At 55.2% G+C, this 12,200-nt stretch overlaps 1 protein-coding gene across 3 annotated transcripts; it reads left to right on the forward strand.

Moving 5' to 3' along the window:
• Positions 1–5,493, forward strand: SLC7A4 (solute carrier family 7 member 4). Of its 3 annotated transcripts, none has more exons than XM_058036812.1 (5): positions 1–33; positions 1,208–2,260; positions 2,377–3,053; positions 3,834–3,942; positions 4,438–5,493. In XM_058036812.1, exons 2-5 carry the CDS (start codon positions 1,279–1,281, stop codon positions 4,629–4,631), a joined length of 1,962 nt encoding a protein of 653 aa, XP_057892795.1. In that variant the 5' UTR covers positions 1–33; positions 1,208–1,278; the 3' UTR covers positions 4,632–5,493. The 3 variants fall into 3 exon arrangements, with proteins under 3 accessions (XP_057892795.1, XP_057892793.1, XP_057892794.1); XM_058036810.1 differs by having other exon boundaries at positions 11–80; XM_058036811.1 differs by having other exon boundaries at positions 22–80; positions 1,211–2,260.
• The last annotated feature ends 6,707 nt before the right edge of the window (positions 5,494–12,200 follow it).

Consider the following 12,200-nt stretch of genomic DNA (forward strand, 5'->3'; position numbering starts at 1 on the left):
GGCGGAGCCGGCGGCGGCGGCGGCGCGGAGCAGGTGAGGCCGGGGCCGGGGCCGGTGCGGGGCCCCCGCCGCCCTCGCAGGTGAGCGACAGCCCCTGGGACCGGGAGCCGGGCTGGGATCGGCGCTGTGCGGAGCGTCCTGGGGGAGCGCGGCCGGGGTCGGGGTCGGGGCTCGGCGCCGCCCGGAGCCGGCATCGTGGCGGGGCTGAACAGGGGCGAGACTGTCGCCTCTCACCGCCCGGGATTAATCCGGAACCCCTACACACCCTCCTCGGTCTGGGGGTCCCCAGCCTTGGCCGCCCCGAACTCCGTGGATGCTCCGTGTCCAGTGGGCACCGAGCTCCGCATCCTCCCAGCTGCGCCTGTTGCGTTCGTTGGGATTGGGGACCCCGGTACTGCCAACGCCTCCGGTCGCGGGGACCTGGATGTGCTGGGCTGGGAGTCTCAGCCAGCACGGATTGTGCACGTTGTCCTCACGGGCCATCATCGGTCCTGTCATTCCACCTTCTCGTGGGCTTTCCGCAACCTTTTGGCCTCCGAGATGTGGACCCTGCCGTGGGGCTGCACCAGCCCTCCGTGCAGGACATGTTTTTTTACGTAGGTGTAGGGCTTCTGACACAGGAAGGAGGGCAACTGGGAGGGGAGAGTGTCCCCAGAGTCACCAATCACATGGAGCAGCTGGGAAGCAGCACCTGAATGTCCCTAGTGCTGTGTCCTCCCACTGTCACGATGGCAGCGCCAGTGTGCCTTGTCCCTGGCACTGGATGGTTCTTGGTCTCCCTGGAGACTCCGATGGGAGCTGCTCTGGACTTCTGCTGCAGCCTCTGGGGAAGCAGCAGGATTCTGGGAGCAGGGAGATGCTGCATGCCCCCATGGTGGGGTTCTGGCACAGCAGGGCGAAGTTCAAGTAGATGTTGGATAAGGTGCAGAGGAGGCAGCAGGGAAGCCTTCATCAGGGCCAGAGCAAACTGGTTTGGGCTTTAATGGGGAGATGCTGCCCTGCGAGTGCTGTGGTTTGCCTGCCACCTGGCACACTGGCACATGTCCCTGTCCTGTGCCACGCCTGGAGGAGGACACATCTCTCTGCTGAGCTCTCTGCTGGCTGAGGAGCCAGGGATGCCTGGAATGTGCCCTGGTGGCTTTTCCACCGTCCCCAGCACTTGATACCTCACTACCAAGGGAACGTTCACCTCTCCCTCCCCCTCTAGCAGGTCGCCAGGCAGGATCTCACTGCTGAGGAGCCCTCACTCTGCTGAGGGCAGGGCCCACTGCCTCCACGATGGCGAGATGGCTGCCCCGCTCCACCGACCTGACCCGCTTCTGCCAGAAGCTCAACCGAGTGAAGACCCTGGAGGATGACATGATGGAGACATCCTTTAACCGATGCCTTTCCACCATTGACTTGACGCTGCTGGGCATCGGGGGCATGGTGGGCTCTGGGCTGTACGTCCTCACGGGCACCGTGGCCAAGGAGATCGCTGGCCCCGCCGTCATCGTCTCCTTCATCATCGCCGGCTTTGCCTCACTCCTGGCTGCTCTCTGCTACGCTGAGTTTGGAGCCCGTGTGCCCAAGACAGGCTCTGCCTACATGTTCACCTACGTGTCCGTGGGTGAAATCTGGGCTTTCCTTATCGGCTGGAATGTGCTGCTGGAGTACATGATCGGGGGGGCCGCAGTGGCCAGGGCCTGGAGTGGCTATCTGGACTCCATCTTTAACCACAAGATCAAGAACTTCACTGAGACCCATGTGGGTGCCTGGCAGGTGCCATTCCTGGCCCACTATCCAGACTTCCTGGCAGCTGCCATCCTGCTGGTAGCTACTGCCTTCATCTCCTTTGGGGCCAAAGTGTCCTCCTGGCTCAACCACGTCTTCTCAGCCATCAGCATGGGCGTCATCCTCTTCATCCTCATTATGGGCTTTGTCCTCGCACAGCCCAAGAACTGGAGCGCCCAGGAGGGTGGCTTTGCCCCATATGGGCTGTCGGGCATCATGGCTGGCACAGCCACCTGCTTCTATGCCTTTGTGGGCTTTGACGTCATCGCAGCCTCCAGCGAGGAGGCCAGGAACCCGCAGAGGGCTGTCCCCAGGGCCATCGCTTTCTCCTTGGGGCTGGCCACCGGTGCCTATATCCTGGTGTCAGTTGTGCTGACGCTGATGGTGCCCTGGCACACGCTGGACCCTGACTCTGCCCTGGCTGATGCGTTCTACAGGAGGGGCTACGCCTGGGCAGGGTTTCTGGTGGCTGCTGGCTCCATCTGTGGTGAGTACAGGCAGTGGTGGGAGGGAGCTGCCCACCCTCCTGCCTTGGGGGCTGGGAACAATCTCCAGTTTGGGTTTGGGTCTGATGGGGTCTTCCTTCTTCTACTCATCCCTCAGCAATGAACACAGTTCTGTTGAGCAACCTCTTCTCCCTGCCACGCATCGTCTACGCCATGGCCGAGGACGGGCTCTTCTTTCAGGTCTTCTCCCGAGTGCACCCCCGCACACAGGTGCCCGTGGTGGGCATCGTGGTCTTTGGGCTGCTTATGGCCCTGCTGGCCCTTGTCTTTGACCTGGAGGCCCTGGTGCAGTTCCTGTCCATCGGCACTCTGCTGGCCTACACCTTCGTGGCCGCCAGCATCATCGTGCTGCGCTTCCAGCAGCACAAGGAGGATGTCCCCGCCGCGGGGGCCGGCGGCCCGCCCAGCACTGAGCCCCACCAGGGCCCGGCCGCGGGCGAGCTGAAGGAGTACGAGTCCTTCTCCGACAAGCTGCACCTGGTGGACAGGGACAAGGGCAAAGAGCAGCGGGAGCCAGGGCAGCTGAAGGCAGCTTTTGAGCCCTACCTGGAGTTCCTCAGCGACTTCTACCCAGGTGAGGTGGTCACCGTGGCTGTGGTGACCTTGATGGTGTCTGCCATCTGCCTCTGCTCCATCTTAGTGTTCGGCAACACCCACCTCCACCTGCCCACCTGGAGCTACTCCCTGCTGCTGGTCCTCTTCAGTCTGGGCTTCCTGCTCAGCCTCCTCCTCATCTGGGCACATGAGCAGCAGCACAGCACCCAGACTTTCCAGGTATGCCCGGGGCCCAGGCAGGAAATCCCTCTGCAGGGTGAGGGGAGGTGGGAGCAGCTCTGATGGACCCGCAGGGCTCCCAGGCACAGCGCTTTGTTGAAAGCACTACAACTGCTGAAGGAGGAGGAGAGAAGAGAGGAAGAGGATGTTTGTGGACACCCTGTGTGGGGAGTGTTGCTACCTCTGCTGTTACTCTGTGTGGCCACTGGTCCCCAGGAGAGGACATCCCCAGCAGTTGTGTCCATCCCATGGGATGGATCCCATGGATTGCTCCTGTCCACCCTGGGCTCCCTTCTCTTCATCCTCACAATTCCTCTGCTCCTCTCCTACCTCAGCTCCTTACTTTGTCTGCCCTTCAGCTATGTGATGGAACCCATTTTCAGCCTCCAAACCACTTCTATGCCTCTTGTGCTCCCCCTCTCCTGTTTTCAGCCCACCTGAGCCCTGATGTAGTCAGTGCAGCTTCACAACACCAGTGGTGATACCACTTCCCTGCCATGCCCCTGCCCTGGCTCCTCTAGCAAGGACCACGTTGGCTCAGGATCACTCCTGGAGCTTGTTTGGTCCTCATGATGATGCCTGTGCCCACCCTGCCAGCCTGGCTCCCAGCTCCTGGCTCCATTGTTCCTTTTCCTTAAAAAAGCGCCACTTCTAGAAATCCCAAGGTGACAGTCCCTTTGTCCCACACATTTGCCAATGCTGTGTTTTGTCCCTATAATTTTAAAGACTGAGAATGTGGTCCTGCAGGTGTCACCCCCGCCAACTCCTTTTCTCCTGCAGATCCCCCTGGTGCCCCTGTCCCCAGCACTGAGCATCATCCTCAACATCTACCTGATGCTGAAGCTCAGTTACATGACGTGGCTCCGCTTCGCCGTCTGGCTGCTCTTGGGTGAGTGCTCCCATGGCTGCTCCAGGGAGGGGGAACAGGGTTTGTCTTGGCACTCTCCAGCTCCTTTGGCAGTTCCCCGCCCCCATTTATGGGTCTGTAAAGCGTATCCCGCCCCTTTCTGCCTCCAGTTCCCCTTTGGAGACACAAGGCGAGGTCTCCCATCATCTCCTGAGCCTCTCTGTTTCCCAGATTGTTACAGCTTGCTCCTGTTAAAAGTTCAGATCCTCCTTAAAGCCCTGGGCCAGAACCACCGCCTGCTCCTGAGGCAGCTCCCTGGGGCTCAGGAAGTCCTTCCCTTTCCCAGGGACTGAGGGTGCTCCCCTTGCTCATAACCTTGGGCAGGACACTTTTCCTCCTGCATGCAGCTCAGTTAAGCCCCCGTGGTGCTTTAGCTTCTCGCTCTGCTGGGTTACTGGCCACATCCGTGCCACATTCCGCTGTGGTGCCAGCAGCCGGGCAGTGCTGGAGCCCCTGCTGTCCCTGTCCCCGCTGCAGGCTTGCTCGTCTACTTTGGCTACGGCATCTGGCACAGCAAGGAGAACCTGCGGGAGCCGCGGGCCCAGCGCGTCAGCGCGCGCTACGTGGTGTTCCCGGGGGGCAGCCTGGAGGAGCGGGTGCAGGCGGTGCAGCCCGGCTGCCAGCCTGCCGCCGGGCTGCCGGACAGCGACACCGACGACGGCAAGAGATGACAGCCCTGCCCGCGGGGGCACCTGGAGACGGGAGCGGCGGAATCTCCTCCCGCAGTCAGGCGAGAGCCCCACGCCCCCGCTCCCGGTCCCTCTGACAGCAGAGCCACTGCGGCTGCCCGGGCTGTGGGGCTCCACCTGGAGAGGAGGAGGATGCTCACCCTTCCCCACACGCTTCTGACAGGTTGTGGAGGGGCTGGCTGCCTCCCTCCCCATGCCCTGCACTTGAGAGCTGGGTCTCAGCCCAGTGCCTGGCCTGCTCATGAGGAGCTGTGTCCTGGTTCACCTCTCCCCGAGCACCCCCTGGCACTGTGCAGTACATCTCCTGTCTGCCAGCACATCTGTGCAGCTGGGCATGCAGAGGTTCCCCAAGGACCAGGACAGGCAGCCCAGTGCTGCCCATGCTGACCCTCATCTGAGTGCAGCCCCCCTCCTCCTGCACAGTCCCCTTGGGAAGGAGGCAGGGGCCAATCCTGCATCCCCACAGGCACCCCTGCCATCCCTCTGCCCAGGGCTGCTCTCCTCAAAGCTGGGGCTGAGGGAGCTGAGGGGCAGCTGGAGACAGGACATGGAGAAGGGATATGGCCAGAGTGGGTGTCTGGGAAGGCACCCCGGGAAAGCCAGTGGAGGCTGGCACAGCAAAACCCAGCTGCATCTTCCCAGCTGCTGGAATTGACTGTCTGAGGGGTGGGCTGGGGGCCATGCCCACAGGAAGATAATGCTATGGCCAGGCCCTTGCCCCAGTCCTGAGCAGGATATGGGTGCTCAGGACCCCAGGTATATTGCCCTGTCCCTGGAGGTCCCCAGTGGCATCCCTGGGCTGGTCTGCCTGGAGCCAGCTCCCTACTTCTGCACCTCAGCAGCACCACCATGGGGACTCAACCCCCCATGCTGCCCCTGCCAGGCTCTCTAGGGCCTGGAACAGGCTCAGCAGGTGCTTTTTCGATATTGCCCCTTCCCCAGCAATCATCCACATGCTTTGGGGTCACCCCAGCTGCAAGGATGCCATGGGGGGCCCCAGCAGCCCTGCTGCAGCCACCCCTGGCTGTTTTGCCCATGAGCCCATGGTCAGTCAAGTGTGAGGCTGCCAACTTGACAGGCCTTGCAGCATGGACACCCTGCCCCATCCTCATCCTCTGCATGCTGCAAGGAGCCGGGGACTGTGGGCAAGCTGTTCCACCACTTCTTGCAGGCCAGTCCCTGGGGGACCCTAGAGAGGCTGTGGGCACCCTCAGTAGGCCATGCTGGCTCTGGTGAGCCCCTCTGTCTGCCAGCCCTGCTCTGTGTCCCACCTCGTCCCTGCGCTGCCGCCACCGGTGCTGTGGCCCCGCTTGGCACCTCTGTGTCGTGGCTTGTGAGCAACAGGCTGATTTGGTCACCTCATAAACACTGTTTCCTGCCATGGCTCTGACTGGTTGTGATCTCTCTGTGTCCCCAGGACTCAAGGTGGGAAGCACTCCCCAGCTGATGCTCAGGAAAGCCCCCCCAGAAAGCAGGGACAGGGAGGGTGCCCACTGTCCCCTGCTGCCACTGGGGTTCCAGTCATGAGGACAGGCTCCAGCCAGACCCACAGAAACCACGACCCCACAGGGCTGGGGTGGGCTGGGGCTTGATCCTTACAGTACACAAATACCCTGACACTGACCCAGGTAGGACCGAACCCCACTGTGAGCACTGAGGACAGTGCTGAGTCAGCACCAGGGCAGGGTTACTAAAGCTGCCCAAGGATGTGAGGACTGATGCAATTCATAGGAATTATTTATAACCCACAGTCACCCCCATCCCACACTGGTGTTCTCTAGGGAAATGTCCTTCCTGAGATAACAGAGTCCTCCTTCATTAAAAAGCAGGTGTTCAACAGGCACCCAGGGAGGCACAGGCTGAACCCTCCTTAGTGACTCAGCTTTAATCCCCGTAATAAAGCCATTGTCAGCAGGACAAAGGCGAGTAAAAAGATCCACAGGGACACAGAAGGAAAAGGGAGCCCAGTGCAGAGCTGGGGAAGGGCAGGAAAGTCCTCACAGAGAGGGATGGGCTGAGGGTGACTTTTATGTTCCCCTGTGGAGGAAAGTCAATGGCAGTCACATCTCTCAGCTCTCCTAGCAGGGGTCTCAATCAGCCTCTTAAGCTGCAAAAGACCAAAGAGTTATTGAATGAGCCTTGTAACCATTGATATTCATTCTGTTTAAATCTATTAATTTCTAAAAATGCACAGAAATCCCTGTTAGGCTGTGGCACACAAAGCACAGGGTCCTCCCCAGCAGAGCAAGAGGTGCCAGGGATGCAGCCAGCAGGGTATTAAAGGATTGGAGTGTAATTCTCTGGCACCTGGAAAGCTGGTGGGGCCTCCCAAGCACACTTGGGGGTTTTTTTGTAATAGGATTACAAAATTGGTTGTTTCATGTGTCATACACTATCCTACAGTGGTAGCATGCTCTGCACAGAACATGTATTAATTAATTTTTAATTGAATACTCATTAATGTACATAGAAGGGAGATGGCAGCAGCCATGCTACAGGAATTTGTTCCTGAAAATTTTATTAGCAGAGAAAAAAATCCAAACTGATCAGCAAAGAAGGCTTTAAGCAACAGGCTTTAAAATGGCAGCCTGTTGTAAGAGAAAACACTGGCTGCCCAATCCATACTCTCGATTCCAAACAGATGTAAAATGAAACCATTCCCATGTGCAACTCCCAGAACTCTGTTTCATGGAACTCCAGGAGCAGCTACTTGCTGCTTCCCTGTGGCTGACCATACACCTGTTTTCCAGAGCAGTATCCTTCTCCAAATTAGCTTAAAAGTAGAAATAAAGTCCTCTGTTTTCTGGAAGCCATGGCAATGATGTGGTCAGGCTGCAGGAAATCAATCTCTTTGCAGAGCTGCAGGGAGCTATGTGGGTCAGTGCTGGAGTGGCTGGTGCTGGGGCTCTGGGAACTGGGAAGGGCTTTATGGGCCATGGGGCAGGAGCAGCTCTGGCACACGTGCTCTGAGCTGGATTAAGAGGGTTAATGTGAGTCTGGATGATAATCCCCACAGAGAGCATGGGAGTGGACAGGCAGCAGGCAGGGCTGGCTGAGCCTCTCCAGTGATGCTGCTAGACTGGGAGAATAGCTGGCAGGGCAGTGCTGGTTTGTTGTGCCCTGGGAGGACAGTTCCCATAAGGCAGCTGCAGCAGGACAAGGAGAAATGCAAATCCAGAGGGGAATAAAATGGGATTTGTACTAGAGAGAAAATCAGTGTTGGGGCTGCCACCTACCCCCTTTAAATGGCAGTGAGTAACTGAGCCTGTGGACTTTAGCCCCAGCTGCACCTCAGGGGTGCTCCAGGGATGGACACACGGACTGAGCCAGTGATGATTTTGGAGGCTTCAGGGCACAGAATCACTGCTGCAGCCCATGCAGCCCCGGGGATGGGACCACTAGAAGCTGCAGAGATCTCTGGGCTGTGGGAGCTCTTGCAGAGATCGCTGGGTTATGGAACCCACACAGATTGCTGGGCTCTTGCTTGGGAAAGCACAGGGGAGCAGGAGTTGCAGGTGCACAGTTTAATAACTGGAATGAGCAGCTGCTTGCAAAGTTGAGCCTTGTCCATGCTGGAGAGAAGAAAAGGGGGAGGCCCAAGCACTGGAAGGGGGTGGTGGGTTGCACCCAGGAGAGAGCATCTCCACATCCTAATTAAATGACTTCCCAGCCTCATGTTTCTAAATTATCCCCCCGCCCCCAGCTCTGAAAGCAGCACAGATGAGCTGCAGGGCTCGGGGAGGCTGGCTGTAAGTAATCCTCTCATTATCCTGCCCTGCTCCCCTCCTCCTCCTGCAGACACAGCCCGAGGATGAGGTAAGCATCACGCAGCATTCCAGGCTGCCAGCAGCGGTGTATCAGCAGGGGAATGGCAGGTGGCAGGGTGGTCTTGTTGTCCCCTTGTCCCTGCACGATGTGCTGGTGGCCAGGCAGAGAGGTGCCCAGGTCATTCCAGAGTGTTTGTGCTGTCTCAGCAGCCCTGCAGCCACAGCTCTTCCTTGTCTCAGCCCTTTCCAAGGAGCTGTGCAAGCGAGGGCACAAACGCTGCGGGCCCATCCCTGGGGCACAGCCTCCATCCAACATCAGATGCATCCGCTGCCTCTGCTTTGGGGGCGAGGCAGGAAACGGCCATTCCCCACATGTAACACACCACACACACGCAAAACTGCAGCTGCTGCCCTCGGTCATCTTAGCGGGTTTTCCAACCTTACAGATTCTATAAAAGGAGAATAAATCTTCCCCACATACACAGGAGGCATGGAATGAAGCAGTGGACTGAAACTGCCATGAGGAAGATTTAGGCAGGAGACCAGAAACGTTTCCTGAGGCAATGACAGCTTGGCCTGAGGTTGTGAAACATCTGTCGGATGCTGGCAGGAAGGAGCTGCAGCGAGTGGCTCCTCTGGAGCCAGGATGGCTGATTTCTCAGTACCCCACGCCTCTCTTGCTAGGCTGGAAGCATTCTAGGGCAGCCAATCCTTGCTGGAACAAGAGCCAATGCACCTCTGGACATGGCAGCACACTCAATATCCTAAAGGAGATGAAAGGGCTCAAGAAAAATACTTGGAAAACACAAAAACCCCTTTTCTGTGTGGCAGGAGCAGCTGGAGCCATGCTAGAGGCTCCACTGCCCAGCCCTGCCTCCAAAGTTAGTAAGTGCTACAGCAAGAACTTTGGGATCACCTCTGTAACTTACACTAGAGAAGTTCCACATGAAATCAGGCAATGAGCTTCCCTGGAGCAGTAATGCTCATTTTCCAGAAACAGGCAGCTGGAGCAGTCCCAGAGCACTGCAGCAAAACAAGCTGGCAGATCCTTCTGAAAGGTGACAGGGACAGTCAAGGCTTCAAAAGGCCACTGAGCAAAGTGAGAGCTACTCAAGAATTCTGGAAAAATACCACTAGTGGCAATCAGTGTGGATTTGTGTAACCTCTGTGCTCTGACTCAGAGAGGACCTGGAAAGAGGCAGCAGTGCTGGTGCGCTGTAACACCTTCACGAGGCATCCAACTGCTATCTGGCACTTTTGCAAAGAAAACAAAAAGGAACAATATGGAATTGACACTTGGACCAAAAAAAAAAAAAAAAAAAAGGCTCAGTACTAGAATCATTGAATCCCTTGTGAACAGGGATTCAACAAGTCTTCTGGTGAATTATTCCAAGATTGGTTTCCAACATAGAGAAAACACAACTGAATTTGAGGGAAGAGGAACAGTGATTCCAGCAGGGGAGATCAGCAGATAAATTTGGAGTAACTGGTATTTCAGTCTAACAGAACTACAGTTCTCAAAGTCCCTACATGTTAATTCCTCACAACCCTTGGCAGCAGCTGCCAAAGCACAGCAAATTCCCACACAATCCTCCTGGGCAGCTCCAGCTCCAGCTCCCTCTTCTCCCGGCAGCCCTCGGAAAGGCAAACCCCCCCGGGAAGGAGGCAGGCCTGTGCTGGTGTCCCTCAGGACAGCGGGAGGCCTGAGGTCCCGTCCCGGTGACGCTGCCCGGTGTAACACTGCTGGCTCACCTGGTGTGTTTCGGTTCCCAAGTGGTTTGCTGATAGGTTTGTTGAGCCTAAATCCACACAGTTCTGACTCCAGTGACAAATAATGTGTCAAAACATGGGCAAGTGGATCTTCTGCAGCTGGTGAATAAGGACAGACTTGGAGTGTACAGTTTCATAGGATTTTAATCTGCATCTCTTGTTTGGAGAATGCAGGGAGGGCTAGGGGCAAAGGACATAACAGAAGCAATAAATGGTAAAAAATATTTTAAAATATAAGTACTTACACTGATTTAAACCAAGCCCTAAAAAGCTTCTGTGTTCAATACACAAAGTTTTCATCTGGAGACTGAGACAGTGTCAGGATGGTTCTGATGTTTTTAGAGACAGTGCAAATTTAAAGACTGCAGCTCGTATTTATAAATTATATTTGCAAATGGTTTGGACAGACAGTTCTGAGACAAAAGCACAGGCTTGATTTATTAGATACATAACTATAAAATGATTTGTACATTTATAGGACAGACCCTGCTAGGTAAATAATATAATTATTTTCAAATAAAGAAGATAAACTTTATAGAATCACAGAATGTTTTAAGTTGAAAAAAACCTCTAAGACCATTAACCCAGCACTGCCAACTCACCACTAACCACCAACATGTGGTCTCTTTCAGCCTCAGAGGCTGGAAGAACTGCTTCTTATTTTGGTGAGTAAAATTTTTCAAGAATAAAAACAACATATAGACTACAAAACAATATCTGTATTGATTTATGAATCAGAAATTAAAACCATTCAAAACATTCATTATAGTAATTTTGACTCTAAAAAGGAAAAATCTTGAAACAGAGAAATGAAAACATCTGTGACATGTCCATAGATACTGGATGATTTTCCCCTCTTAATTCCAAGGTCCATGTGCTCCCAGGTCATAAATGACTCCTGGACAGGCACAGGCACAGGCACAAGGCCAACAGCACATCAGCTTCAGGTGAGCTTTCACAGTTTAACAACAGGAGTGAAAACAATTCCCTGCTCCAAGCCTTTGGCCACAGCAGCTGCCCTTGGCTATGGAAATGGTTCCAGCTGATTCTAAGTTTAATCCAATGTTTTCTGCTACAGCCTTTCCAAAAATCTCCCCTAAGAAAAAATACATGAAACCAAACAGCTTAAGAGTTAAAAGGAAGCTTGGGTTGGTTCATGTACTTCTCTGCAACTGTCTGTATTACCTCTAGGGGATTGAAACATCTTTTCTACTTCATTTACCACGAGCCCAAAGCAGAAGCTGCCAGACAGTGAAGCATCTCCGTTCTTTGACCTCATGTTGCCAAGACAGCAAAGAGGGCCTGGAAGTCCAATCACTGTGACAAAGGCAGGGGCTGGTGCTCACAGGGCAGCTGGGACTGCCCTGCTCCTTCTCCTGCCGGTGGAGCCTGCCAGGGAGCTCCTGGTCCTGGAACCCCTCCCAGAGATGCTGGAAATCCAAATAGGTTTGCTCAGCAAGTGTTCTGTGGGTTTCCAATGGGGCAGGAAAAAAATAAGGGTGTGGGCAAGGACAAATGAAAAGGAAAACATGTCCATGCCCGAGGCCAAGCCAGCTGAGCAGAACTGTTGGACTGTAAAATGACCAGGAGGTGAGGAGGACAGGGGTGGTGACAAGCAGCCACTGCAGCCTTCAAAGGTAAAGCCAAGGAAAGCAAGCAGGAACTTGGAATGAAGGAGGTGGAAGGCTGGGCTGTTCCTGGTGCCCAGAAGTGGGGAGGATTGAGGTTGTTTTCTCTCCTGTGAGCCAAAGAAGGCCAGTGAAGACACGAAGGATATTCAAGGAGGAGGCTGTAGTGGGTGAGATGTGTGAGGACTGAGGATTGTAAAGCAGTGGATGGAGTGGACATTGAATTTTGCATGAAAGACACCCAGGGAAAACATGGATCTGGCACACAGCATTTCAGAAATATTTACAGTTAAACAGAAGCATGGCCATGACCTTGTGATTATACAAAAGATACTACAAAATCAAATTATTTTCTCCATCCACAGATAGTAGAGACAGGAAAATTA

Source organism: Melospiza georgiana, chromosome 18 (assembly GCF_028018845.1).
Source record: "Melospiza georgiana isolate bMelGeo1 chromosome 18, bMelGeo1.pri, whole genome shotgun sequence".
Taxonomy (NCBI): Eukaryota; Metazoa; Chordata; class Aves; order Passeriformes; family Passerellidae; genus Melospiza; species Melospiza georgiana.

Bases quoted from the DNA above. Each gene is read 5' to 3' on its own strand.
- SLC7A4 (XM_058036812.1), top strand. From the start codon at position 1,279: ATGGCGAGATGGCTGCCCCGCTCCACCGACCTGACCCGCTTCTGCCAG. The intron at 2,261-2,376 runs GTGAGTACAGGC...CTCATCCCTCAG, and splicing joins GGCTGCTGGCTCCATCTGTG to CAATGAACACAGTTCTGTTG. The intron at 3,054-3,833 runs GTATGCCCGGGG...TTTCTCCTGCAG, and splicing joins ACAGCACCCAGACTTTCCAG to ATCCCCCTGGTGCCCCTGTC.